The 24,266-nt window shown below is 46.9% G+C and overlaps 2 protein-coding genes across 3 annotated transcripts in view; both read left to right on the top strand.

The window, feature by feature from the left end:
• LOC103242066 (mucin-4) overlaps positions 1 to 24,266 on the top strand; it is a 68,698-nt gene that overhangs the window by 14,185 nt on the left and 30,247 nt on the right. Inside the window, exons 2-4 of one of the 2 annotated variants that reach the window (XM_073023793.1) lie at positions 19,980 to 20,023; positions 20,093 to 20,219; positions 21,786 to 21,919. In XM_073023793.1, coding sequence (XP_072879894.1) covers positions 19,980 to 20,023; positions 20,093 to 20,219; positions 21,786 to 21,919 — 305 coding nt within the window. The remainder of the gene's footprint in view (positions 1 to 19,979; positions 20,024 to 20,092; positions 20,220 to 21,785; positions 21,920 to 24,266) is intronic. The other variant, XM_073023794.1, reaches the window with a different exon arrangement.
• LOC140713566 (mucin-4-like) lies at positions 15,442 to 19,651 on the top strand. The gene is made up of 2 exons (XM_073023823.1): positions 15,442 to 19,004; positions 19,589 to 19,651. Exons 1-2 carry the CDS (start codon positions 15,651 to 15,653, stop codon positions 19,649 to 19,651), a joined length of 3,417 nt encoding a protein of 1,138 aa, XP_072879924.1. The 5' UTR covers positions 15,442 to 15,650.

A 24,266-nucleotide genomic window follows, 5' to 3' on the forward strand; every position in this document is an offset into this window, starting at 1 on the left:
CCATTGGCTTATTTCATCCCTTCCATACCCAAAATAACTTTTGTGTACTCTCATACCTTTTGTTTATTTTTCTCGTCTTATTTCACCAGCTAAAACCTTCAACCGAATGTTGATTAGAAGCAGTGATTGTTGGCATCTTGGTTTTATTCCTGATTTTACGGAAACGTTTCCAGTGTTTTAAGTATAATGTTTACATAGGGTTATAATTGACATTGTTTATCAGGTTAAGAGAGTTAACGTCTCCTTTTAGTTTGCCTGGAGTTTTAACGGGAATAAGTGCTGACTTTTATCGAATACTTTTCCTGTATCTGCTGCTGTGGTGATTGTGTTTCCCCTCCATTCTGTTTATATGGTGATTTACATTAAGAAAGCATTGTCTTTATCTTGCATTTCTGATTTAAACTCAGCTTGATCATGATGTACTTTTAAAATTCTTATTTATTTATTTATTTATTTATTTATTTATGACAGAGTCCTGCTCTGTCACCCAGGCGGGACTGCAGTGGCACAATCTCAGCTCACTACAACCTCCGCCTCCTGGGTTCCAGCAATTCTCGTGCCTCAGCCTCCCGAGTAGCTGGGATTACAGGTGTATGCCACCAAGCCCAGCACACAGCTGTAATCCAAAAAAAATACAATTTTTTTGGTATTTTTACCAGAGACAGGGTTTCTCTAGGTTGGCCAGGCTGGTTTGGAACTCCTGGCCCCAAGTGATCCACCCGCTTCGGCCCTGCCAGTGTTGGGGTTACAGGCGTAAGCGACCGTGTCCGGCCATGATGCACTTTTTAAAATTCTGCTTTGACTTGTTAATATTTTATTTATGATGCTTCCATCTATTATTAATCTGTAGTTTGTCTTTCTTATCCAGCTCTGGTTTCCAACCTTACAAAATTAGTAGCAGATCATTTCCTCCTGTTCTAAACTCTGAATAAGTTTGTATAGAATTGAAATTACCTATTCCTTGAATGTCTGATTTGCCTGTAAACTCATCTTAGCCTACATTTTTTTGTGGGGTGGATAGATTATATATACATATATTTTTTTTGAGACGGAGTCTCGCCTTGTCACCCAGACTGGAGTGCAATGGCGTGATCTTGGCTCACTGCAACCTCTGCCTCCCAGGTTCACGCCATTCTCCTGCCTCAGCCTCCTGAGTAGCTGGGACTACAGGCACCCACCACCATGCCCGGCTAATTTTTTTTTTTCACCGTGTTAGCCAGGATGGTCTCGATCTCCTGACCTTGTGATCTGCCAGCCTTGGCCTCCCAAAGTGCTGGGATTACAGGCGTGAGCCACCTCGCCCAGCCTAGATTATATTTTTTAAACTGTTGATTCAATTTAAAATAGTTTATAGCGACCGGTGAAGGTGGCTCATGCCTGTAATCCCAGCACTTTGGGATGCCGAGGTGGGTGGATTAGCTGAGGTCAGGAGTTTGAGACCAGTCAGGATGACATGGTGAATCCCAATCTCTACTAAAAATACAAAAATTAGCCAGGCGTGGTGGCGGGCGCCTGTAATCGCAGCTACTTGGGAGGCTGAGGCCGGAAAATCTTGAACCTGGGAGGTGGAGATTGCAGTGAGCCGAGATCATGCCACTGCACTCCAGCCTGGGTGACAAAGCAAGACTCTGTCTCAAAAAAATAAATAAATAAAACAAAATTAAATAAATAAGTAGTTTATAGCCAGGTTTTCTTTTTTTCTTAATTCATTTTTGATAAGTTATATTTTTAAGGACACTATATCCAATTTATCTACGTTTTCATATTTTTTGGTATAAATTCATCAGGGCACTGTCTCTTAAATTTTTTTCTGAAGTTATGTACCCTTTTTTGTTTCTAATGATCTTGATATCTGTGTCTCTTCTGTGTCTCTCTCCCTCCTCCCCACTCTCTCTCTTTCTCTTGCCAGGTGTTTGTCTGTTTTATTTTCGAAGAACTAACCTTTGGCTTCATTGATTCCATTTTTAATTGTTTCTATAGCGAGTTCCGATCTGTTACCATATCCTTCGTTTTACTTCCTTTTTCTTTTTTCTTCCTGGTCTTTCTAGTCCACCATTTTGCTGGCGGTTCCAGCTTTTTGCAGGGAAACTCAGGGCAGTGTCCTGACCGAAGCTCTTGCTTCCTTTCCTTTTTCAGCCTTTCAGTCAGCAAGTTTCCAAGGGCATTCATTGACTCACCATCTTAGTTGTTAACTTCTTCACTCTTGAGTGTTTCCCTTTCTTTCTTCTCATCTCGCCTCTGCATTAGAAAACATTCGTTACATTTATAACATGTATTTAACTGGCATCGGCTGGTTTTGCTATTAAAGGCCCGTGTCTTCTTCCGTATCGCTAAAATGGAGCTGTGCCACTTTTATAAAGAAACAAAAATCTTTAAAATAAAAGGATGGTGCTGTAGATGTAAAAGAGCTGATGCAGGCTCTGAAAAGATGTTAATTGCCAAGAATTTACACGTTCAGAAAGTTGAGCACCTAGATAGCTCCTGTCTGTTTACTCAAAGCCTGATGATAGACAAATGCTCTTAATTATGTTCTCAGGAAAATGAAGTAAGGTTAACAATAACTGCGTAGAGAATATTTTTAAATTTATTATTTTTATTTTATTTATTTATTTTTTTTGAGGCGGAGTCTGGTTCTCTTGCCCAGGCTGGAGTGCAGTGGCCGGATCTCAGCTCACTGCAAGCTCCGCCTCCCGGGTTTACGCCATTCTCCTGCCTCAGCCTCCCGAGTAGCTGGGACTACAGGCGCCGCCACCTCGCCCGGCTAGTGTTTTTTTTTTTTTTGTATTTTTAGTAGAGACGGGGTTTCACCATGTTGGCCAGGATGGTCTCGATCTCCTGACCTCATGATCCGCCCGTCTTGGCCTCCCAAAGTGCTGGGATTACAGGCTTGAGCCACCGCGCCCGGCAGTTACCTTAAATTTAAACCTTATATGGAGAAACCAAGTTTTGCAAATTTTCTCTAGGAGAAAGCAGGCATTGAGTGTAGAGTCCTATCAACAAATCTCATCATAATTCCAGCTAAAGGAAGTTTCTGTTTAAAGTTGAAGCAGAGTCATTTCGGATTAAGCCAGGGGCCCAGGGACCTCCCAGCGGGCTCTGCAGTTCAGCCCGTGCCTTTGTCCACGTGGGTTTAGAAGTGTGTCACCAGCAAGCAGTTACTATTATTGAAGTGCAGAAGCTTGCGAGTGAGTCGCTTTTTTAACAATTAGAGCTGATTCATAACCATTCTCACTCACTTGAGAGTCTAAATTGCTCTCTTAAGATGAGAAAGTGGCGGAATTACAGTCAATTCCAGAAAGTGTACTTGAGCCTAAATTCTTCCCTGAGACTTTATCTCTCTGAATATCATCTTGCCAACTATCTGGGAGCACTGAGGTTTAACAAAAAGGGTGGGAGCAGTGGTTCACACCTTTAATCCCAGTGCTTTGAGAGGCTGAAGCAGGAGGATCACTTGAGGCCGGGAGTTCCACACCAGCCTAGGCAACATAGCAAGATTCCACCTCTACAAAAATAAAAAAATGACCCAGGCATGGTTGTGTGTGCCTGTAGTCCCAGCTACTCAGAAGGCCAGTTAACACCGCTGAACTTCAGCCTGGGGGACAGAAGACTCTCTCTCTCTCTCTCTCTCTCTATATATATATATATATATATATATATATTCTTTTGATATATATATAATATGTATCTATCTATATCTATCTATATATGTTTAAAAAGAAAAAAGTTTGAGAACAGCTAGGGAACTAATGAAAACCCAAAAGAGTAAGTTTCTAAGAAAAAAAAAGCAGGTTTTCTTGGTTTCTTCTTGGTTCAGAGACTCAGAGACTAAGGTAATATTCAAGAAGATGGTATGTGGCTAGTGTAGGTGCTATGAAATATTTTAAACAAAAAAATCCAATATTTAAACATTCTGCCTGGGAAATATTTTTCTTTCTTTATTTAGTATATTATTATTATTATTATTACTATTTAAGACACAGGGTCTCGCTATGTTGCCCAGGCTGGTCTCAAACTCCTGGCCTCAAGTGGTCCTCCCACCTTGGACTCCCAAAGTGCTGGAATTACAGACATGAGCCACCATTCCTGGCCTCTGCCTGGGAAATAATGTTTTTTAAAAAAGTAGTTATGACCAATGATATTAGCCTCATGGTAGTCTGTGACCAGGACGAGAGTATATGCATTTACCGCTTGGGTTTTTTATTAGATTGGGATAAATGTTAACGAAACAGAACAGTAGAAATTTAATTTATTTTTAAGAAAGATAATGCTGTAATTCAAGGTGAGAGAGTTAACCCGGCTTACAGCAGGGTACTGTTTCCGTCTTGCCATGGAGTTTAAAACAGTTAATTCACCATTCTAGTCCAACCTTACCTTCCTCCCCACAAGGAAGACAGCCGGGAGCTGGAGAAGACCATTGGCTATACTCCTGGGACTGTGCTTTTTCTAGGCGATTTGAAGCAGTGCTTTTCAGGTGCCTTCCTCTGTGGGGATCCTGCACCCCCATCTCTCTCTCTCTCTTTTTTTTTTTTTTTGAGACAGACTCTTGCTCTGTCACCCAGGCTGGAGTGCAGTGGCGTGATCTCTGCTCACTGCGACCTCCACCTCCTGGGTTCAAGTGATTCTCCTGCCTCAGAGTTTTGAGTAGCTGGGATTACAGGCACCCGCCAGCATGCCCAGCCATTTCTGTATTTTTTTTTCTGGTAGAGACAGGGTTTTGTCATGCTGCCCAGGCTGGTCTCGCACTCCTGACCTCAAGTGATCCACTCGCCTCGGCCTCCCAAAGTGCTGGGATTGCAGGTGGGAGCTACCATGCCCAGCCCTATCTCTTATTATTTTTTTATTCCCCAAATATGTACAATTGCAATATATTAATTTTTCATTTTTTCTTTTTATTTCACTTTTTTGCTTTAAGTTTTGAGATACATGTGCAGCAAATGCAGGTTTGTTACATAGGTATATGTGTGCCATGGTGGTTTGCTACACCTATCAACCCATCACTTGCATGCATTAGCTATTTATCCTGACACCCTTCCTCCCCTTGTCCCGCCCCCTACAGGCCCTGGGATGTGCTGTTCCCCTCCCTGTGTCCATGTGTTCTCATTGTTCAACTCCCACTTATGAGTGAGAACATGCAGTGTGTGGTTTTCTGTTTGTGTGTTAGTTTGCTGAGGATGATGTCTTCCAGCTTCATCCATGTCCCTGCAAAAGACATGATCCCATTCCTTTTTTTATGGCTGCATAGTATTCCATGCTGTATATGTACCACATTTTCTTTATCCAGTCTGTCAGTGATGGACATTTGGGTTGGTTTCATGTCTTTACTATTGTGAATAATGCTGCAATAAACATACATGTGCATGTATCTTTATAACGGAATGATTTATATTCCTTTGGGTATATACCCAGTAATGGGATGGCTGAGTCAAATGGTATTTCTGGTTCTAGATCCTTGAGGAATCCCCACACTGTCTTCCACAATGGTTGAACTGATTTACATTCCCACCAAGAGTATAAAAGTGTTCGTATTTCTCCACAGCCTTGCCAGCATCTGCTGTTTCTTGACTTTTTAATAATTGCCATTCTGACTGGCGTGAGATGGTATCCCATTGTGGTTTTGATTTGCATTTCTCTAATGATCCATGATTATAAGCTTTTTTTCATATGTTTGCTGGTGGCATAAATGTCTTCTTTTGATAAGTGCCTATCATATTCTTTGCCCACTTTTTGATGGGTTTGTTTTTTGTCTTGTAAATTTAAGTTCCTGATAAATTCTGGATATTAGACCTCTCTCAGATGGGTAGATTGCAAAAATTTTCTCATTTTGTAGGTTGCCTGTTTGCTCTGATGATAGTTTCTTTTGCTGTGCAGAGCTCTTTAGTTTAATTAGATCCCATTTGTCTATTTTATCTTTTATTGCAATTGCTTTTGGAGATTTCATCATAAAATCTTTGCCCATTCCTATGTCCTGAATGGTATTGCCTAGGTTTTCTTCTAGGGTTTTTATGGTTTGGAGCTTTACATTTAAGTCTTTAGTCCACCTTGAGTTAATTTTTGTATAAGGTGTAAGGAAGGGGTCCAGTTTCAGTTTTCTGCATATGGCTAGCCAGTTTTCCCAGCACCATTTATTAGAGAATCCTTTCCCCATTGCTTGCTTTTGTCAGGTTTGTCAAAGATCAGATGGTTGTAGATGTGTGGTCTTATTTCCAAGGTCTCTATTCTGTCCATTGGTCTATATGTCAGTTTTGGTACCAGTACCATGCTGTTTTGGTTACTGTAGCCTTGTAGTATAGTTTGAAGTCAGGTAGCCTCCCACTTTGTTCTTTTTGCCTAGGATTGTCTTGGTTATTCGGGCTCTTTTTTGGTTCCATGTGAATTTTAAAGTAGTTTGTTCTCATTCTGTGAAGAATGGTAGTTTGATGGGAATAGCATTGAATTTATAAGTTACTTTGGGCAGTATGGCCATTTTCACAATATCAATTCTTCCTATCCATGAGGATGGAATGTGTTTCCATTTGTTTATGTCCTCTCTTATTTCCTTGAGCAGTGGTTTGTAGTTCTTTTTAAGAGGTCCTTCACGTCCCTTGTTAGCTGTATTCCTAGGTATTTTATTCTATTTGCAGCAATTGTGAATAGGAGTTCATTCATGATTTAGCTCTCTGCTTGCCTATTGTTGGTGTATAGGAATGCTTGTGATTTTTGCACTTTGATTTTCTATCCTGAGACTTTGCTGAAGTTGCTTATCAGCTGAAGGAGCTTTTGGACTGAGACAATAGAGTTTTCTGAATACAGGATCATGTCGTCTGCAAACAGAAACAATTTGATTTCCTCTCTTCTTATTTAGTGCCCTTTATTTCTTTATCTTGCCTGATTGCCCTGGCCAGAACTTCCAATACTATGTTCAAAAGGAGTGGTGAGAGAGGGCATCCTTGTCTTGTGCTGGTTTTCAAAGGGAATGTAGCTTTTGCTCATTCAGTATGATATTGGCTGTGGGTTTGTCATAAATAGCTCTTATTATTTTGAGATATGTCCCATCAATACCTAGTTTATTGAGAGTTTTTAACATGAAGGGATGTTGAATTTTATCAAAGGCCTTTTCTGCATCTATTGAGATAATCATGTGGTTTTTTTCATTGGTTCTGTTTATGTGATGGATTACATTTATTAATTTGCATATGTTGAGTCAGGCTTGCATCCAGGGATGAAGCCGATTTGATCGTGGATAAGCTTTTTGATGTGCTGCTGGATTCAGTTTGCCAGTATTTTATTGAGAATTTTTGCACCAATGTTCATCAGGGATATTGGCCTGAAGTTTTCTTTTTGTTGTTGTGTCTCTCCTGTTTTTGGTATCAGGATGGTGCTGGCCTCATAAAATGAGTTAGGGAGGAGTCCCTCCTTTTCAGTTGTTTGGAATAGTTTCTGAAGGAATGGTACCAGCTCCTTTTTGTACCTCTGGTAGAATTCGGCTGTGAATCTGTTTGGTCCTGGGGTTTTTTTTGGCTGGTAGCCTATTTATTACTGCCTCAATTTCGGAACTTGTTATTGGTCTATTCAGGGATTCAACTTCTTCCTGGTTTAGTCTTGGGCGGGTGTATGTGTCCAGGAATTTGTCAATTTCATCTAGATTTTTCTAGTTTATTTGCTTACAGGTGTTTATAGTATTCTCTGATGGTAGTTTGTATTTTCTGAGGGTAGTTTGATATCCTCTTTATCATTTTTATTGTGTCTATTTGATTCTTCTCTCTTTTCTTCTTTATTAGTCTAGCTAGTGATCTATCTATTTTATTAATTTTTCAAAAAACCAGCCCCTGGATTCATTGATTTTTTGAAGGGTTTTTCATGTCTCTATCTCCTTCAGTTCCACTCTGATCTTTGTTATTTCTTGTCTTCTGCTAACTCTTGGATTCGTTTGCTCTTCTCTAGTTCTTTTAATTGTGAGGTTAGGGTGTCGATTTGAGATCTTTCCAGCTTTCTGACATGGGCATTTAGTGCTATAAATTTCCCTCTTAGCACAGCTTTAGCCATGTCCCAGCAATTCTGGTATGTTGTCTCTTTGTTTGCATTGGGTTTCAGAAAACTTGATTTCTGCCTTAATTTCGTTATTTACCTAGGAGTCATTCAGGAGCAGGTTGTTCAATTTCCTTGTAGTTGTGTGGTTTTGAGTGAGTTTCTTAATTCTGAGTTCTAATTTGATTGCACTGTGGTCTGAGAGACTGTTATGATTTCAGTTCTTTTGCATTTGCTGAGGAGTGTTTTACTTCCAATTATGTGGTTGATTTCAGAGTAAGTCCCATGTGGCACTGAGAAGAATGTATATTCTGCTGTTCTGGAGTGGAGAGTTCTGTAGATATTAGGTCCACTTGATCCAGAACTGAGTTCAAGTCCTGAATATCCTTGTTAATTTTCTGTCTTGTTGATCTGTCTAATATTGGCAGTGGGGTGTTAAAGTCTCCCACTATTATTGTGTGGGAATCTAAGTATCTTTGTAGATCTCTAAGAATTTTTTTTATGAATCTGGGTGCTCCTGTATTGGGTGCATATATATTTAGGATAGTTAGCTCTTCTCATTGAATTGATCCCTTTACCATTATGTAATGCCTTTCTCTGTCTTTTTTGATTTTTGTTGGTTTAAAGTCTGTTTGTCAGAGACTGGACTTGCAAATCCTGCTTTTTACTGCTTTCCATTTGCTTGGTAAATTTTCCTCCATCCCTTTATTTTGAGCCTATGTGTGTCTTTGCACATGAGATGGGTCTCTTGAATACAGCACAGCAATGGGTCTTGATCTTTATTCAATTTGCCAGTTTGTGTCTTTTAATTAGATCTTTTAGCCCATTTATATTTAAGGTTAATATTGTTGTGTGTGAATTTTATCTTGTCATCATGATGCTAGCTGGTTATTTTGCACACTAGTTGATGCTATTTCTTCTTAGTGTTGTGGGTCTTTATATTTTCATGTGTTTTGCAGTGACTGGTACTGGTTTTTCCTTTCCATATTTAGTGCTTTCTTCAGGAGCACTTGCAAGGCAGGCCTGGTGGTGACAAATTCCCTCAGCATTTGCTTGTCTGAAAAGGACTTTACTTCCCTTTGCTTATGAAGCTTAGTTTAGCCAGATATGAAGTTCTGGGTTGAAAATTCTTTACTTTAAGAATGTTGCATATTGGACCCCACTCTCTTCTGGCTTGAAGGGTTTCTTCTGAGAGATCTGCTGTTAGTTTTATGGGCTTCCCTTTGTAGGTGACCTGGCCTTTCTCTCTGGCTGCCCTTAACATTTTTTCCTTTATTTTGACCTTGGAGAATCTGATGGTTATGTGTCTTGGGTTGATCTTCTCGTGGAGTATCTTACTGGGGTTTTCTGTATTTCCTGAATTTGAATGTTGGCCTGTCTTGCTAGGTTGGGAAAGTTCTCCTGGATAATATCCTGAAGTGTGTTATCCAACTTGTTTCCATTCTCCCTGTCTCTTTCAGGTACGCCAATCAGTCATAGGTTTGGTCTTTTTACATAGTCCCATATTTCTCAGAGGTTTTGTTCATTCCTTTTCCTTCTTTTTTCTCTAATCTTGTCTGCCTGCCTTATTTCAGCAAGATAGTATTCCATCTCTGATATTCTTTCTTCCATTTGATCGATTTGGCTATTGATACTTGTGTATGCTTAACGAGGTTCTCATGCTGTGTTTTTCAGTTCCATTAGGTCATTTATGTTCCTCTATAAACTGGTTATTCTAGTTAGCAGCTCCTGTAACCTTTTATCAAGGTTCTTAGCTTCTTTGCATTGGGTTAGAACATGCTCCTTTGCCTCAGCGAAGTTTGTTATTACCCACATTCTGAAGCCTACTTCTGTCAATTCGTCCATCTCATCCTCCGTCCAGTTCTGCTCCTTTGCTGGAGAGGTGCTGCAGTCATTTGGAGGAGAAGAGGCACTCTGGCCTTTCAGGTTTTCAGTGTTTTCTTGTTGATTATTTCTCATCTTCATGAGTTTGTCTCATTTCGATCTTTGAGGCTGCTGACCCTTGGATGATGTTTGTGGGAACTTTTTTGTTGATGCTGTTGTCATTGCTTTCTGTTTTTTTCTTTCAGTAGCCAGATCCCTTTTCGGTAGGGCTGCTGCGATTTGCTGGGGGTTCACTTCAGGCCCTCTTCATCTGGTTCGCTCTCCTGCACCTGAAGATGTCACTTGAGGAGGCTGGAGAACAGCAAAGATGGGTGCCTGCTCCTTCCTCTGGGATCTCTGACCTTGAGGGGCACCTAACTGATGCCAATAGGAACACTCCTGTATAGGGTGTCTGACAATTCCTTTTGGGGGCTCTCACCCAGTTGGGCAGCACGGGAAGCAGGACCCATTTAATGATGCGCTTTGGCTGTGCCTTGGTGGAGGGGGTGTGGTTTGCTGGGGGGAAACCCACTCATCTGGGCTGCCCAGATTCCTCAGAGCCAGCAGCAGAAAAGACTACATCTGCTGGTTCACAGAGACTGTCTTCTTTTCTACTGGAGATTTTTTTCGTTAAGCTTTCCTCCAGGCAAGTCTCTAAACCACTGACCTGGAGCAGGTTTTATTGACCAGACCTCACCCTGGGGCTCATCTGGCAGCAGCGTTAACTGGCCACCCTGATGCAGGCTGTGCTGTGAGTCTGAATGTTTCCTTCCCTACAGGGACCATTTAGTCTCCACGGCAGGGAAACTGCCTTCATCTTTTTGTACCTCTCAGGGCTGTTTTAAGGAGAGGAGTATTTGGCAACTTGAGCAAGAAAGACTGGCCACTTCAAATCACATCAGATATGTGAAATTTCAGTTTTGTTTCTAGATTTCTTGAAAACAGATTGATGACACCTTTTCATTTGAAAAGGACATCCACATTACAGTATTTTAAAAACAACTAATTTATGTCATTGACAATTTACTTTTGAGGCCCTGAAGGTGTACAGCAGAGCCCTCAACCAGACGCTGGTACCTCTGCAGAATATTAACCTTATTTCTGCTCTGGGTGTTTTGAACTTGGCTAATTACCAAAAATCTCCTTCTTCTGATTAAGAGTTTTAAATCTGGCTACTGTCACCTTGGAGAAACAGCTCTGTTCAAAGAAGGAGCAGTGCCCTAGCCTTGATGTTCGTGTTCCCTAAGGGGACAACACCTCCTGATACGTGGAAAAAGGTTTTCAATCAATCACCAAATACCACAAATCTCTTGAAATTGAGTTTATTGTTGTATCATAATAACCGTATGGGAAAGAATTTTAGCATCAACATAAGAAATAGCTTTGTTATTGGGCTTTTCTTTTTTTTTTTTTTTTTTTGAGACAAGGTCTGACTTTGTCGCTCAGGCTGGAGTGCCCAGGCAGCAAGGTTCCTGGGCTTTTCAGATGGGAAACAGAGAGAGAGGAGGGAAAAAAAGAGAATCACAAGTAAGAAATTTAAGGGGATGGGATTAGGAGATGGGTTGAGCAGAAAAACTGACAGGAGTCAGTACAAGACTAAGGAGAAGCAAAGAAGATGATGAAAAGGAAGAAGGCTACACATCTACTAGGGAGTGTTTGAAAAATACATGTATAGGACATAAGGGTAATTTGATTTTTTTAAATGCTTAACGTACATGCATTTTAATTAAACATTGTTGTGAGACTAAAACATGTGAATCTTGGCTTTTAGGCTTTATATGGGGAAAGTAGAAGGTGCACTCAATCAGTAATTCCATTATAGTTCTTCCAGAATAGGCCGGAAACAGTGGGTCATGGCTCTAATCCCAGAACTTTGGGAGGCTGAGGCAGGAGGATCCCTTGTGCCCAGGAGTTCAAGACCAACCTGGACAACATAGCAAGACCTCATCTCCACAAAAAAAAGAATTAGCTGGGCATAATGGTGCATGCTTGTGGTCCTAGCTACTTGGAAGGCTGAGGTGAGAGGATTGCTTGAGTTCTATAGGTCGAGGCTGCAGAGAGCCCTGAGTGTGCCACTGCCCTCCAGCCTGAGTGGCAGAGCAAGATGCTGTCTCAAAAAACAAAACAAAACAATCTTTGGAGGCAAACACAATGGCGACAAGATGTTGGCAAGTGTTATTCATTGCAGTATTCACTATCAGTAGGTGCCTGCATATGTGGGCAAAAACCTTAGCTCTGGTTAAATAAATAAACACCACACTCATCATTGTAATAAGAGCTTCAACTTCACTGAGCTTAAACTCTCAAGTCTCACGATGTTTTTCTGTCTTCTATTTAAAGAAAATAGTAATGTGACAACACCGCTTCCCTCATCCACTCCAAGTAGCCGTATTTCTACAAAGAGCATTCCTCACGAGACATCCCCTTCAGGTGAAACAACCACCTCACCCCATTCCAGTGTGAGCAACACATTCCTGATGACATCACAGATGCAAACAATGAAAATGTCCACAGACTCCACTCCAGGAACCACAGGGGAAACAACAACTGGAAGTAAAAATCCTACTGCAGTCACCTCAGCAGGCTCAGTAGCAATGACACTAGAGGGACAATCAACTGCAACTTATTCAAGGACCTCTAATCAGGACATATCAGCTTCATCTCAGAACCACCAGACTAAGAGCATGGAGACCACCAGAGAATCTGAAACTGGCACCCTCACACAGATGGCCACATTAACTTTTTCATCCTCCCCAAGTGTACACAATGTCACAGAGACTGTTTCTCAGGAGACATCTACTCCAGGTAAAACAATGACCTCATACCCCTCGAGTTTCAGCAACACACCCGTGATGACAACATCCACAGACTCCACTCTTGGAAACACAGAGGAGACATCAACACTGGGAACTAAAAGTCCTTCCCCACTGGCCTCAGCAGCCTCCATAACAGCTGAGACAAATGGGCAATCAACTGCAGCTTTGCTGAGGACATCTATTCAGGACAAATCAGCTTTTTCCCAGAACCACCGAACTCACAGCACGCAGACCACCAGAAAATCTCAAATCAGCACTCTCACACAGATGATGACATCAACTCTTTCCTTCTCTCCAAGTACACACAATGTGACAGGGACTGTTTCCCAAGAGGCAACTCCTCCAGGTGAAACAACCACCTCATCCCCCTCCAGTTTCAGCAACACACCCCCAATGACAACATCTACAGACTCCATTCTTGGAAAAACAGAGGAGACATCAACACCTGGAACTAAAAGTCCTACTCCAGTATCCTCAGTAGAGTCCATAACAGCTGAGCCAGCAGGACAATCAACAGCACCTTCCTCAAGGACCTCTACCCAGGACATATCAGCTTCTTCTCAGAACCACCAGTCTCATAGCACAGAGACCACCAGCGAAGCTCAAACTGGCACCCCTACACAGATGATGACATCAACACTTCCCTCTTCCCCAAGTGTACTCAATGTGACAGACGCTGTTTCTTGGGAGACATCCCCTACAGATGAAATGACCACATCATTTCCCTCCAGTGTCACCAACACACTCATAATGACATCAAAGACTATAACAACGACAACCACCACAGACTCCACTCTTGGAAACACAGAAGACACATCAACACCAGGAACTGAAAGTTCTACCCCAGTGACCTCAGCAGTCTCAATAACAGCTGAACTGGAAGGACAATCACAAACAATGTCCTCAAGGACTTCTATCCAGGACACATCAGCTTCTTCACAGAACCACCAGACACAGAGCACAGATAACACCAGAGAGTCTCAAACCAGCACCCTCACAGAGATGTCCACATTACCTCTTCCATCCTCCCCAAGTGTACACAATACGACAGCAACTGTTTCTCAGAACACACCTCCTCCGGGTGAAACAACTGCCTCGTTCCTCTCCAGTGTCATGGACACATCCATGATGACATCAAAGATGATAACAGTGACAACCTCCACAGACTCCACTCTTGGAAACACAGTGGAGACATCAACACTGCTTACTGGAAGTCATAGGTCAATCACCTCAGCCGCGTCAATGACAGCTGAGCCAGAAGGACAATCACCAGCAACTTCCTCAATGACCTCTTCCCTGGACACAACAGGTTTTTCTCAGAACCACCAGACTCAGAGCATGGAGACCACCAGAGAATCTCAAACCAGCACCCTCACACAGATGCCCACATCCACTCTTTCTTACTCCCCAAGAGTACGTAACGTGACATGGACTGTTTCTCAGGAGACATCTCCTCCAGGTGATACGACCACCTCATCACCCTCCAGTGACACACCCGTGATGACATCCAAGGTTATAACAATGACAACCTCCACAGACTCCAGCCTTGGAAACACAGGGGAGACATCAACACCGCTTACTGGAAGTCTGATGCCAGTCACATCAGCAGTCTCAATAACAGCTGAGCCAGAAGGACAATCAGCAACTTCTCTGAGGACCTCTACTCAGGACACATCAGCTTTTTCTCAGAACCACCAGTCTCAGAGCACGGAGACCACAAGCGAAGCTGAAACCGGCACCCTCACACAGAGATCCACATCAACACTTTCCTCTTCCCCAAGTGTACTCAATGTCACAGAGACTGTTTCTCAGGAGACATCCCCTGCAGATGAAATGACCACCCCATCTCCCTCCAGTGTCACCAGCACACCCATGATGACATCAAAGGTTATGACAATGACAACCTTTACAGAGTCCACTTTTAGTAACCCTGAGGAGACGTCGACACCTGGAACTAAAAGTCCTACTCCAGCCCCCTCAGCAGCAACCATCACAGCTGAGATGGAAGGACAATCAATAGCACCTTACTCAAGGACCTCTACCCAGGACATATCAGCTTCTTCTCAGAACCACCCATCTCAGAGCACAGAGACCACCAGTGAAGCTCAAACCAGCACCCTCACACAGATGATGACATCAACACTTTCCTCTTCCCCAGGTGTACTCAATGTGACGGAGACGGTTTCTCAGAAGACATCTCCTCCAGATGAAATAACCACATCATTTCCCTCCAGTGTCACCAACACACTCATGATGACATCAAAGACTATAACAATGACAACCTCAACAGACTCCACTGTTGGAAACACAGAAGAGACATCAACACCAGGACCTGAAAGTTCTACCCCAGTGACCTCAGCAGTCTCAATAACAGCTGAACTGGAAGGACAATCACAAACAACTTCCTCGAGGACCTCTACGCAAGACACATCAGCTTCTTCTCAGAACCACCAGACTCAGAGCATAGAGACCACCAGCAAAGCTCAAACTGGCACCCTCACACAGATGATAACATCAACTCTTTCATCCTCCCCAAGTGTACTGAATGTGACAGAGACTGTTTCTTGGGAGACATCCCTTCCAGATGAAATGACCACATCATTTCCATCCAGTGTCACCAACACACCCAGGATGACATCAAAGACTATAACAATGACAACCTTTATAGACTCCACTCTTGGAAACATAGTGGAGACATCAACACCAGGAACTGAAAGTTCTACCCAAGTCACCTCAGGAGCCTCAATAACAGCCGAGCCAGAAGGACAATCATCAGCAACTTCTTTGAGGACCTCTACTCAGGACACATCAACTTCTTCTCAGAACCACCAGTCTCAGAGCACGGAGACCACAGGCGAAGCTGAAACTGGCACCCTCACACAGAGATCCACATCAACACTTTCCTCTTCCCCAAGTGTACTCAATGTCACAGAGACTGTTTCTCAGGAGACATCCTCTGCAGGTGAAATGACCACCCCATCTCCCTCCAGTGTCACCAGCACACCCATAATGACATCAAAGTTTATGACAATGACAACCTTTACAGAGTCCCCTTTTAGTAACACTGAGGAGATGTCGACACCTGGAACTAAAAGTCCTGCTCCAGCCCCCTCAGCAGCATCCATACCAGTTGAACCAGAAGGACAATCAACAGCACCTTCCTCAAGGACCTCTACCCAGGATATATCAGCTTATTCTCAGAACCACCAGTCTCAGCGCACAGAGACCACCAGCGAAGCTCAAACCAGCACCCTCACACAGATGATGACATCACTTTCCTCTTCCCCAAGTGTACTCAATGGGATGGAGACTGTTTCTCAAAAGACGTCTCCTGCAGATGAAATGACCACATCATTTCCCTCCAGTGTCACCAACACGCTCATGATGACATCAAAGACTATAGCAATGACAACCTCCACAGACTCCACTCTTGGAAACATAGAAGAGACATCAACACCAGGAACTGAAAGTTCTACCCCAGTGATCTCAGCAGTCTCAATAACAGCTGAACTGGAAGGACAATCACACACAACGTCCTCAAGGACTTCTATCCAGGACACATCAGCTTCTTCGCAGAACCACCAGACACAGAGCACAGACACCACCAGAGAGTCTCAAACCAGCACTCTTACACAGAGAACCACATCAATTCCTTCCTTCTCCCCAAGTGTACACAATGTGAAAGGGACTATTTCTCAGAAGACATTTCCTCCAGGTGAAACAACTACCTCATCCCTCTTTAGTGTCACAAACACACCCATGATGATATCAAAGAAGATAACAATGACAACCTCCACAGACTCCACTCTTGGAAACACAGGGGAGACATCAGTACCTGTTACAAGAAGTCTTATGCCAGTCACTTCAGCAGCCCCAATAACAGCTGAGCCAGAAGGACAATTACCAGCAACTTCCTCAAGGACTTCTACTCAGGACACAACAGGTTTTTCTCAGAACCACCAGTCTCAGAGCACAGAGATCACCAGCGAAGCTCAAACTGACACCCTCACACAGATGACATCAACTCTTCCCTCTTCCCCAAGTGTACTCAATGTGACGGAGGCTGTTTCTCAGAAGACATCTCCTCCAGATGAAATAACCACATCATTTTCCTCCAGTGTCACCAACACACTCATGATGACATCAAAGACTATAACAATGACAACCTCCACAGACTCCACTCTTGGAAACACAGAAGAGACATCAACACCAGGAACTGAAAGTTCTACTCCAGTGACCTCAGCAGTCTCAATAACAGCTGAACTGGAAGGACAATCACGAACAACTTCCTCAAGGACCTCTACGCAAGACACATCAGATTCTTTGCAGAACCACCAGACTCAGAGCATAGAGACCACCAGAGTATCTCAAATCAACACCCTCACACCGGTTACAACATCAACTGTTTTATCCTCACCAAGTAGATTCAACCCAAGTGGAACAGTTTCTCAGGAGACATTCCCTTCTGGTGAAACAACCACTTCATCCCCTTCCAGTGTCAGCAACACATTCCTGGTGACATCAGAGGTGTTCAGAATGCCCACCTCCAGAGACTCTACTCTTGGAAACACAGAGGAAATATCACTACCTGTAAGGGGAACCATTTCTGCAATTACTTCTAGAGTTTCAACCATATGGTTGTCAGACACACTGTCAACAGCACTCTCCCCCAGTTCTTTACCTCCAAAAATATCCACAACTTTCCACACCCAGCAGAGTGAAGGTGCAGAGACCATAGGACGGCCTCATGAGAGGAGTTCAGTCTCTCCAGGTGTGTCTCATGAGACATTTCCTCCACATGAAACCATAACATGGCCTTCCTCATTCTCCAGTGAAGACCGCACAACTCGCTCACCAAAAGAACTGCCCTCAACACCAACAGGTGCTGCCACTAGGCTTGTCACAGGAAGTCCAATAGTGCCAGGGACAGCTGGCACTATTCCAAGGGTCCCCTCTGAGGTCTCAACAATAGGGGATTCAAGACAGCCCACCACACACCCCTCCCACAGCACAACTCTCTTGGAAACAACAGGGGCAGGTGCCCAGACACAATGGACACAAGAAACGGGGACCACTGGAGAGGTTCCTATCAACAGCCCAAGCTACAGTGTGACTCAGATGATAAATACAACCCCATCTTCTTCACCTATGCTGAATGGACACACATCACAACAAATTACAATGGCACCATCAACAAATCATTCAACAATACATTCCACAAACACCTCTCCTCAGGAATCACTGGCTGTTTCCCAGAGAGGTCACACTCAAGCCCCGCAGACCACACAAGAATCCCAAACCACAAGGTCCATCTCCCCTGTGACTGACACCAAGACAGTCACCACCCTAGGCTCTTCCTTCACAGCCAGTGGGCACTCATCCTCAGAAATTGCTCCTCAGGACGCACCTACCATAAGTGCAGCGACAACCTTTGCCCCAGCTCCCACTGGGGATGGTCACACAACCCAGGCCCCAACCACAGTACTGCAGGCGGCACCTAGCAGTCCTGACTCCACACTGGTGCCCTCAGGAGGTGCATCACTTTCCATAACAGGCGCTCTTCCTGGTGTAGTGTCAACACCAGGGGTCCTAGAAGGACGATGGACATCAGCCTCTGCCAGCACCTCACCTGACACAGCAGCAGCCATGACCCAAACCCACCAGGCTGAAGGCACAGAGGCCTCTGGAGAAACACAGACCAGTGAACCGGCCTCCTCGGGGTCGGGCACCACCTCAGAGGGCACAGCTACCCTTTCCTCATCCAGGGCGAGCGGCACAACACCTTCAGGAAGCGAAGGAATATCCATCACAGGAGTGACCACATGGTTCTCACCAAACCCCTCCAGGGACAGTCACACAACCCAGTCAACAACCGAATTGCTATCTGCCTCAGCCAGTCATGATGCCACCCCAGTAAGCACAGGAATGGTGTCTGCGATTGTCCCCAGCACCTTTCCTGTCACCCTCTCTGAGGCCTCCACTGCAGGGAGACCGACAGGACACTCAAGCCCAACTTCTCCCAGTGCCTCTCCTCAGGAGACGGCTGCCATTTCCCAGATGGCGCAGACTCAGAGGACAGGAACCAGCAGAGGGTCTGACACCATCAGCCTGGTGTCCCAGGTGACCGACACTTTCTCAACAGTCACACCCACACCTCCTTCGATCACATCCAGTGGGCTCACATTTCCACAAACCGAGACCCACGCTCTGTCACCTTCAGGGTCTGGTACAACCTTCAACATGGCCCTCATCAGCAACAGCCATGGCACCCAGACAACAGTGCCAACCTCGTCACCTGGGACCACGGAAGGGCCACCTAAGGTCAGTTCCAGCACCCTGAGTGATGGCGCCTCTCATTCTCCTTCCACAGTTGTGTCCACCAGTGAGGGTGTTCTGACCACAGGCAGGAGCTCAGTCATCCATGAGACTGTACCCGCAGTGGTCTTTACCCCGGTACATTCTGGTAACAATGCCTTAACGATTACCACGCGGGTGCCTGCATCGTCAGTGGGCGTCTCAAGCACGCCCAGCCCTGAGCACCCGGAAGCTACAAGGGTGACCCCCACACCCAACCCCATGATAAGGTCCACGCACAAGAGTTCTACAAGCAATCATAGTGGCACAATGAATTCTACGCCAACCTCGTCATTCTCCCCTACCACCTACCTGTCAATCCAGACCACTCTGGAAGCTTCTTCAGCATCTAAGTATCCTAAGAACACATTTCCCACGCCACAGCCATCCAGAGACTCAGCTTCCTCCAGTGACGTGAACACAGCTCAGACCACACTGACTGTCTCTACTTCCAGCAGTCACTCTCCATTCTCTCCAGCATTCCCTGGCCCTGCTGTCACGTCGAACTCCACCACCCTACTCACAGGTCATGCCACCCCTCTTGCCGTCAGCAGCGCATCCTCAGCATCCACAGTATCCTCGGGCTCCCCTCTGAAGACGGAAACATCAGGTAGCTGCCATCTGCCTTGTCTTCGTCTCTCCCAGTGGCCCCCTTGGCTGAATTCGGCCTAAGGAGTACTGGAGAACACTGGCGCATTCACAGTATCCGGTGGGACTGAGTCAGGTCCCACAGAGGAGGAGGTGATGGGTGTGGTGGGTGACAGGCTTACCCCACTCTGCCCCAGTCGAAACCCGCTGATGTCGAGAGTGGTTTGGATATGACCAGCGGACAGACACGGAGTTTCCAGCTCCTCTTCCAGCTCCTGATTTCTTTGAATCTCTTTGACTCTGCTGTTCTCTTACTGTAAGAACCACCCCTGCCTTCTCTTTTCACGTGTCCAGGAATGACGACAACGTCAGTGAAGACAGGCAGCGAGAGTGGCCGAGTCACCTCACTACCCCCGACCACCTCCCAGACCGCCACAGCCACATCCACACCCCCAACGACCTCTGAGACCGCCACCTCCACCACAGCCCCATCCCCACCCCCGACCACCTCCCAGGCCGCCACCTCCGCCACTCCCAGCACTGCCACGCACACCCGCTCCACAGCTGCCCCCGTCCCCGTCCCGTCTGAGAAAGGTGAGTGAGGCCGTGCAGGTGAGACATGTGCGTTTTGAGCGGTGACGTAACTGATGGCTCCCTCTCAGCCTGCTTTCCACAGTCTTTGCTCTTTCGGGTTGGGAGGGCCTTACTGAGGACAGGGACACAGCATCGGAGTCGCTGCTGAGGGCTGGCTTTGTGCATGGCACTGGGCCAGGGGCTGGAGACAGAGAAATGACCCTGGTGCCATTCAGCAAGGGACAGATGGACTGTCTGGTAGAGGTGGTTAGAGGACTCGTGCCAGGGTCTAAGCGCACACAATGGAAAGCCCTAAGGAAGGCAGAGCCGGGGGGTGGAGAGCACCCCGGGCAGGGAGGAGGGACAGGGAGGAGGGCGGGAACAGCTGGAACAAAAGTGCGGAAGGTATGGCCGTGGAAAGTGGACCCGGTGCTGCATGGGGAGTGGATCCCCGAATCATTTGGGGTGGCTGAAAATGAGAACAAGAGGAGCAAAAAGTGCGGCCAGCATGCAATCCTGTAGGTAAGGAGAGCCAGGGAGGACTGTTTTGCATTGTACAAATGGCATTTAACAAGTGGTGCCTGCAGTGGCCAGATGTGCAGGCAGCGACCAGGCCAGGAGAGCCTACGGGATTCCAAGCAGGACCAGGGGAGGGCCCCAAGGAGTCGGCAGCTGCGAGAAATATTTGGGACAAGGTTTCTCAAACCCGAGCCCAAGAACCTCTAGGGAGTCCTAGGTTAAATTCGAGGAGTCTTCAAGTTTAACCGGAGAAAGGCCGTCTTAGGAAGCAAGTCTCATTCCCTGAAAAGGGCTCTGCAGTCACGAATCTTCACTGCACTGGACTTTTGTCATTTTTTTTTTTGAAACGGAGGGTTGCTCTTGTCGCCCAGGCTGGAGTGCAGTGGAGCAATCTTGGCTCACTGAAACCTCCACCTCCCGGGTTCAAGAGATTCTCCTGCCTCAGCCTCCCGAGTAGCTGAGATTACAGGCGCCGCCACCACACCAGGCTGGTTTTTGTATTTTTAGTAGAGACGAGGTTTCTCCATGTTGGTCAGGCTGGTCTCGAACTTCTGACCTTGTGATCCACCTGCCTCGGCCTCCCAAAGTTCTGGGATTACAGGCGCCGCCACCACGCCTGGCTAATTTTTGTATTTTTAGTAGAGACGAAGTTTCTCCATGTTGGTCAGGCTGGTCTCGAACTCCTGACCTCGTGATCCACCCGCCTCGGCCTCCCAAAGTTCTGGGATTACAGGCGAGAGCCACCGCGTCCGCCATGGACGTTTGTCATTTAACCCTGAAAAGGATCGGGGCTACCTAAAAGATGGCGAATCGTTTGCTGGTATTCTGCCAGCAGGACCTGTTTTCCTCCGAGCTGGGGAAGGATGAGAGGCGCAGTTCGGGAGTGAAATGACCACATGCGTTCGGTGTGGGTGGAGAGGGAGCCACAAGAGCCCTTGCTGGCTGCCTCTGGGGCCCTCGGGAACGGGGCAGGTGCGCGCAGCGCGCGGGGAGCGCTCTGGGATCCCTTTCGGCCCTAAAGAAGGCCCAGGCCCCCTCGGACGTCCTGCTCTTCTTTGTCCTGGCCAGGAGCTTCCCTCCTCCCCTACGGGGCCGGTGCCGGGGACCTGGAGTTCGTCAGGAGGACCGTGGACTTCACCTCCCCGCTCTTCAGGCCCGCGACTGGCTTCCCCCTCGGCTCCTCGCTGCGCGATTCCCTCTACGTGAGTCCCGGCGGCGGCCTCAGCTCCCTGGGCCGCTTCTCTCCCCGGCTTCGAGACCACCCAGAGGAAGCAGGAGAGGAAGCAGCCTCGGCGGGGCCCCTCGTGCGCCCCACAGCCCCCTTAATGTCAGGCGTCTGCCGAGGAACACGGGGCGCCAGGCGAGGGCGGACGCCTGCTGGGCCCAGCGCTGCTCTGCGCGGCCTTCCCAGGAGCAAAACGCTGCGCTTGGGAAACGGAGCTGTTCCCGCCCTGCCCGCGTTCTGGCCCCCTGGTCCTTGTCCCCTGGACGAAGTTGGAGGGGCCGTCCTGGCTCCCGCGGCCCTCAGGGGGAGGCTGTGGGACGCACCATGAGAGGGCGACTCAGCAATGGTGAGGTGTCTACACCTGCTGAGCCATGGAAAGAGATTTCCACCCGAGCGATGGAGAGAGGGTGTCTACACCCCTGAGCGATGGAGAGGGTGTCTACACCCCCTGAGTGATGGAGAGAGGGTGTCTACACCACTGAGTGATGGAGAGAGGGTGTCTACACCCCTGAGTGATGGAGAGAGGGTGTCTACACCCCCTGAGTTATGGAGAGAGGGTGTCTACACCCCTGAGCGATGGAGAGGGTGTCTACACCCCCTGAGTTATGGAGAGAGGGTGTCTACACCCCTGAGCGATGGAGAGGGTGTCTACACCCCCTGAGTGATGGAGAGAGGGTGTCTACACCACTGAGTGATGGAGAGAGGGTGTCTACACCACTGAGTGATGGAGAGAGGGTGTCTACACCCCCTGAGTGATGGAGAGAGGGTGTCTATAGCCCTGAGTGATGGAGAGAGGGTGTCTACACCCCTGAGTGATGGAGAGAGGGTGTCTACACCACTGAGTGATGGAGAGGGTGTCTACACCCCCTGAGTTATGGAGAGAGGGTGTCTACACCCCTGAGTGATGGAGAGGGTGTCTACACCCCCTGAGTTATGGAGAGAGGGTGTCTACACCCCTGAGTGATGGAGAGAGGGTGTCTACACCACTGAGTGATGGAGAGAGGGTGTCTACACCCCCTGAGTTATGGAGAGAGGGTGTCTACACCCCTGAGTGATGGAGAGAGGGTGTCTACACCCCCTGAGTTATGGAGAGAGGGTGTCTACACCCCTGAGTGATGGAGAGGGTGTCTACACCCCCTGAGTTATGGAGAGAGGGTGTCTACACCCCTGAGTGATGGAGAGAGGGTGTCTACACCCCTGAGTGATGGAGAGAGGGTGTCTACACCCCCTGAGTTATGGAGAGAGGGTGTCTACACCCCTGAGTGATGGAGAGGGTGTCTACACCCCCTGAGTTATGGAGAGAGGGTGTCTACACCCCTGAGCGATGGAGAGGGTGTCTACACCCCCTGAGTGATGGAGAGAGGGTGTCTACACCACTGAGTGATGGAGAGAGGGTGTCTACACCCCTGAGTGATGGAGAGAGGGTGTCTACACCCCCTGAGTGATGGAGAGAGGGTGTCTACACCCCTGAGTGATGGAGAGAGGGTGTCTACACCACTGAGTGATGGAGAGGGTGTCTACACCCCCTGAGTTATGGAGAGAGGGTGTCTACACCCCTGAGTGATGGAGAGGGTGTCTACACCCCCTGAGTTATGGAGAGAGGGTGTCTACACCCCTGAGTGATGGAGAGAGGGTGTCTACACCACTGAGTGATGGAGAGAGGGTGTCTACACCCCCTGAGTTATGGAGAGAGGGTGTCTACACCCCTGAGTGATGGAGAGAGGGTGTCTACACCCCTGAGTGATGGAGAGAGGGTGTCTACACCCCTGAGTGATGGAGAGGGTGTCTACACCCCCTGAGTGATGGAGAGAGGGTGTCTACACCCCTGAGTGATGGAGAGAGGGTGTCTACACCACTGAGTTATGGAGAGAGGGTGTCTACACCCCTGAGTGATGGAGAGAGGGTGTCTACACCCCCGAGCGATGGAGAGAGGGTGTCTACACCCCCGAGCGATGGAGAGAGGGTGTCTACAGCCCCGAGCGATGGAGAGAGGGTGTCTACACCCCCGAGCGATGGAGAGAGGGTGTCTACACCCCCGAGCGATGGAGAGAGGGTGTCTACACCCCCGAGCGATGGAGAGAGGGTGTCTACACCCCCGAGCGATGGAGAGAGGGTGTCTACACCCCCGAGCGATGGAGAGAGGGTGTCTACACCCCCGAGCGATGGAGAGAGGGTGTCTACACACCTGAGTTATGGAGAGAGGGTGTCTACACCACTGAGTGATGGAGAGAGGGTGTCTACACCCCCGAGCGATGGAGAGAGGGTGTCTACACCCCCGAGCGATGGAGAGAGGGTGTCTACACACCTGAGTGATGGAGAGAGGG

The sequence above is a fragment of the Chlorocebus sabaeus genome, chromosome 15 (genome assembly GCF_047675955.1).
Source record: "Chlorocebus sabaeus isolate Y175 chromosome 15, mChlSab1.0.hap1, whole genome shotgun sequence".
In the NCBI taxonomy this organism is placed as follows: Eukaryota; Metazoa; Chordata; class Mammalia; order Primates; family Cercopithecidae; genus Chlorocebus; species Chlorocebus sabaeus.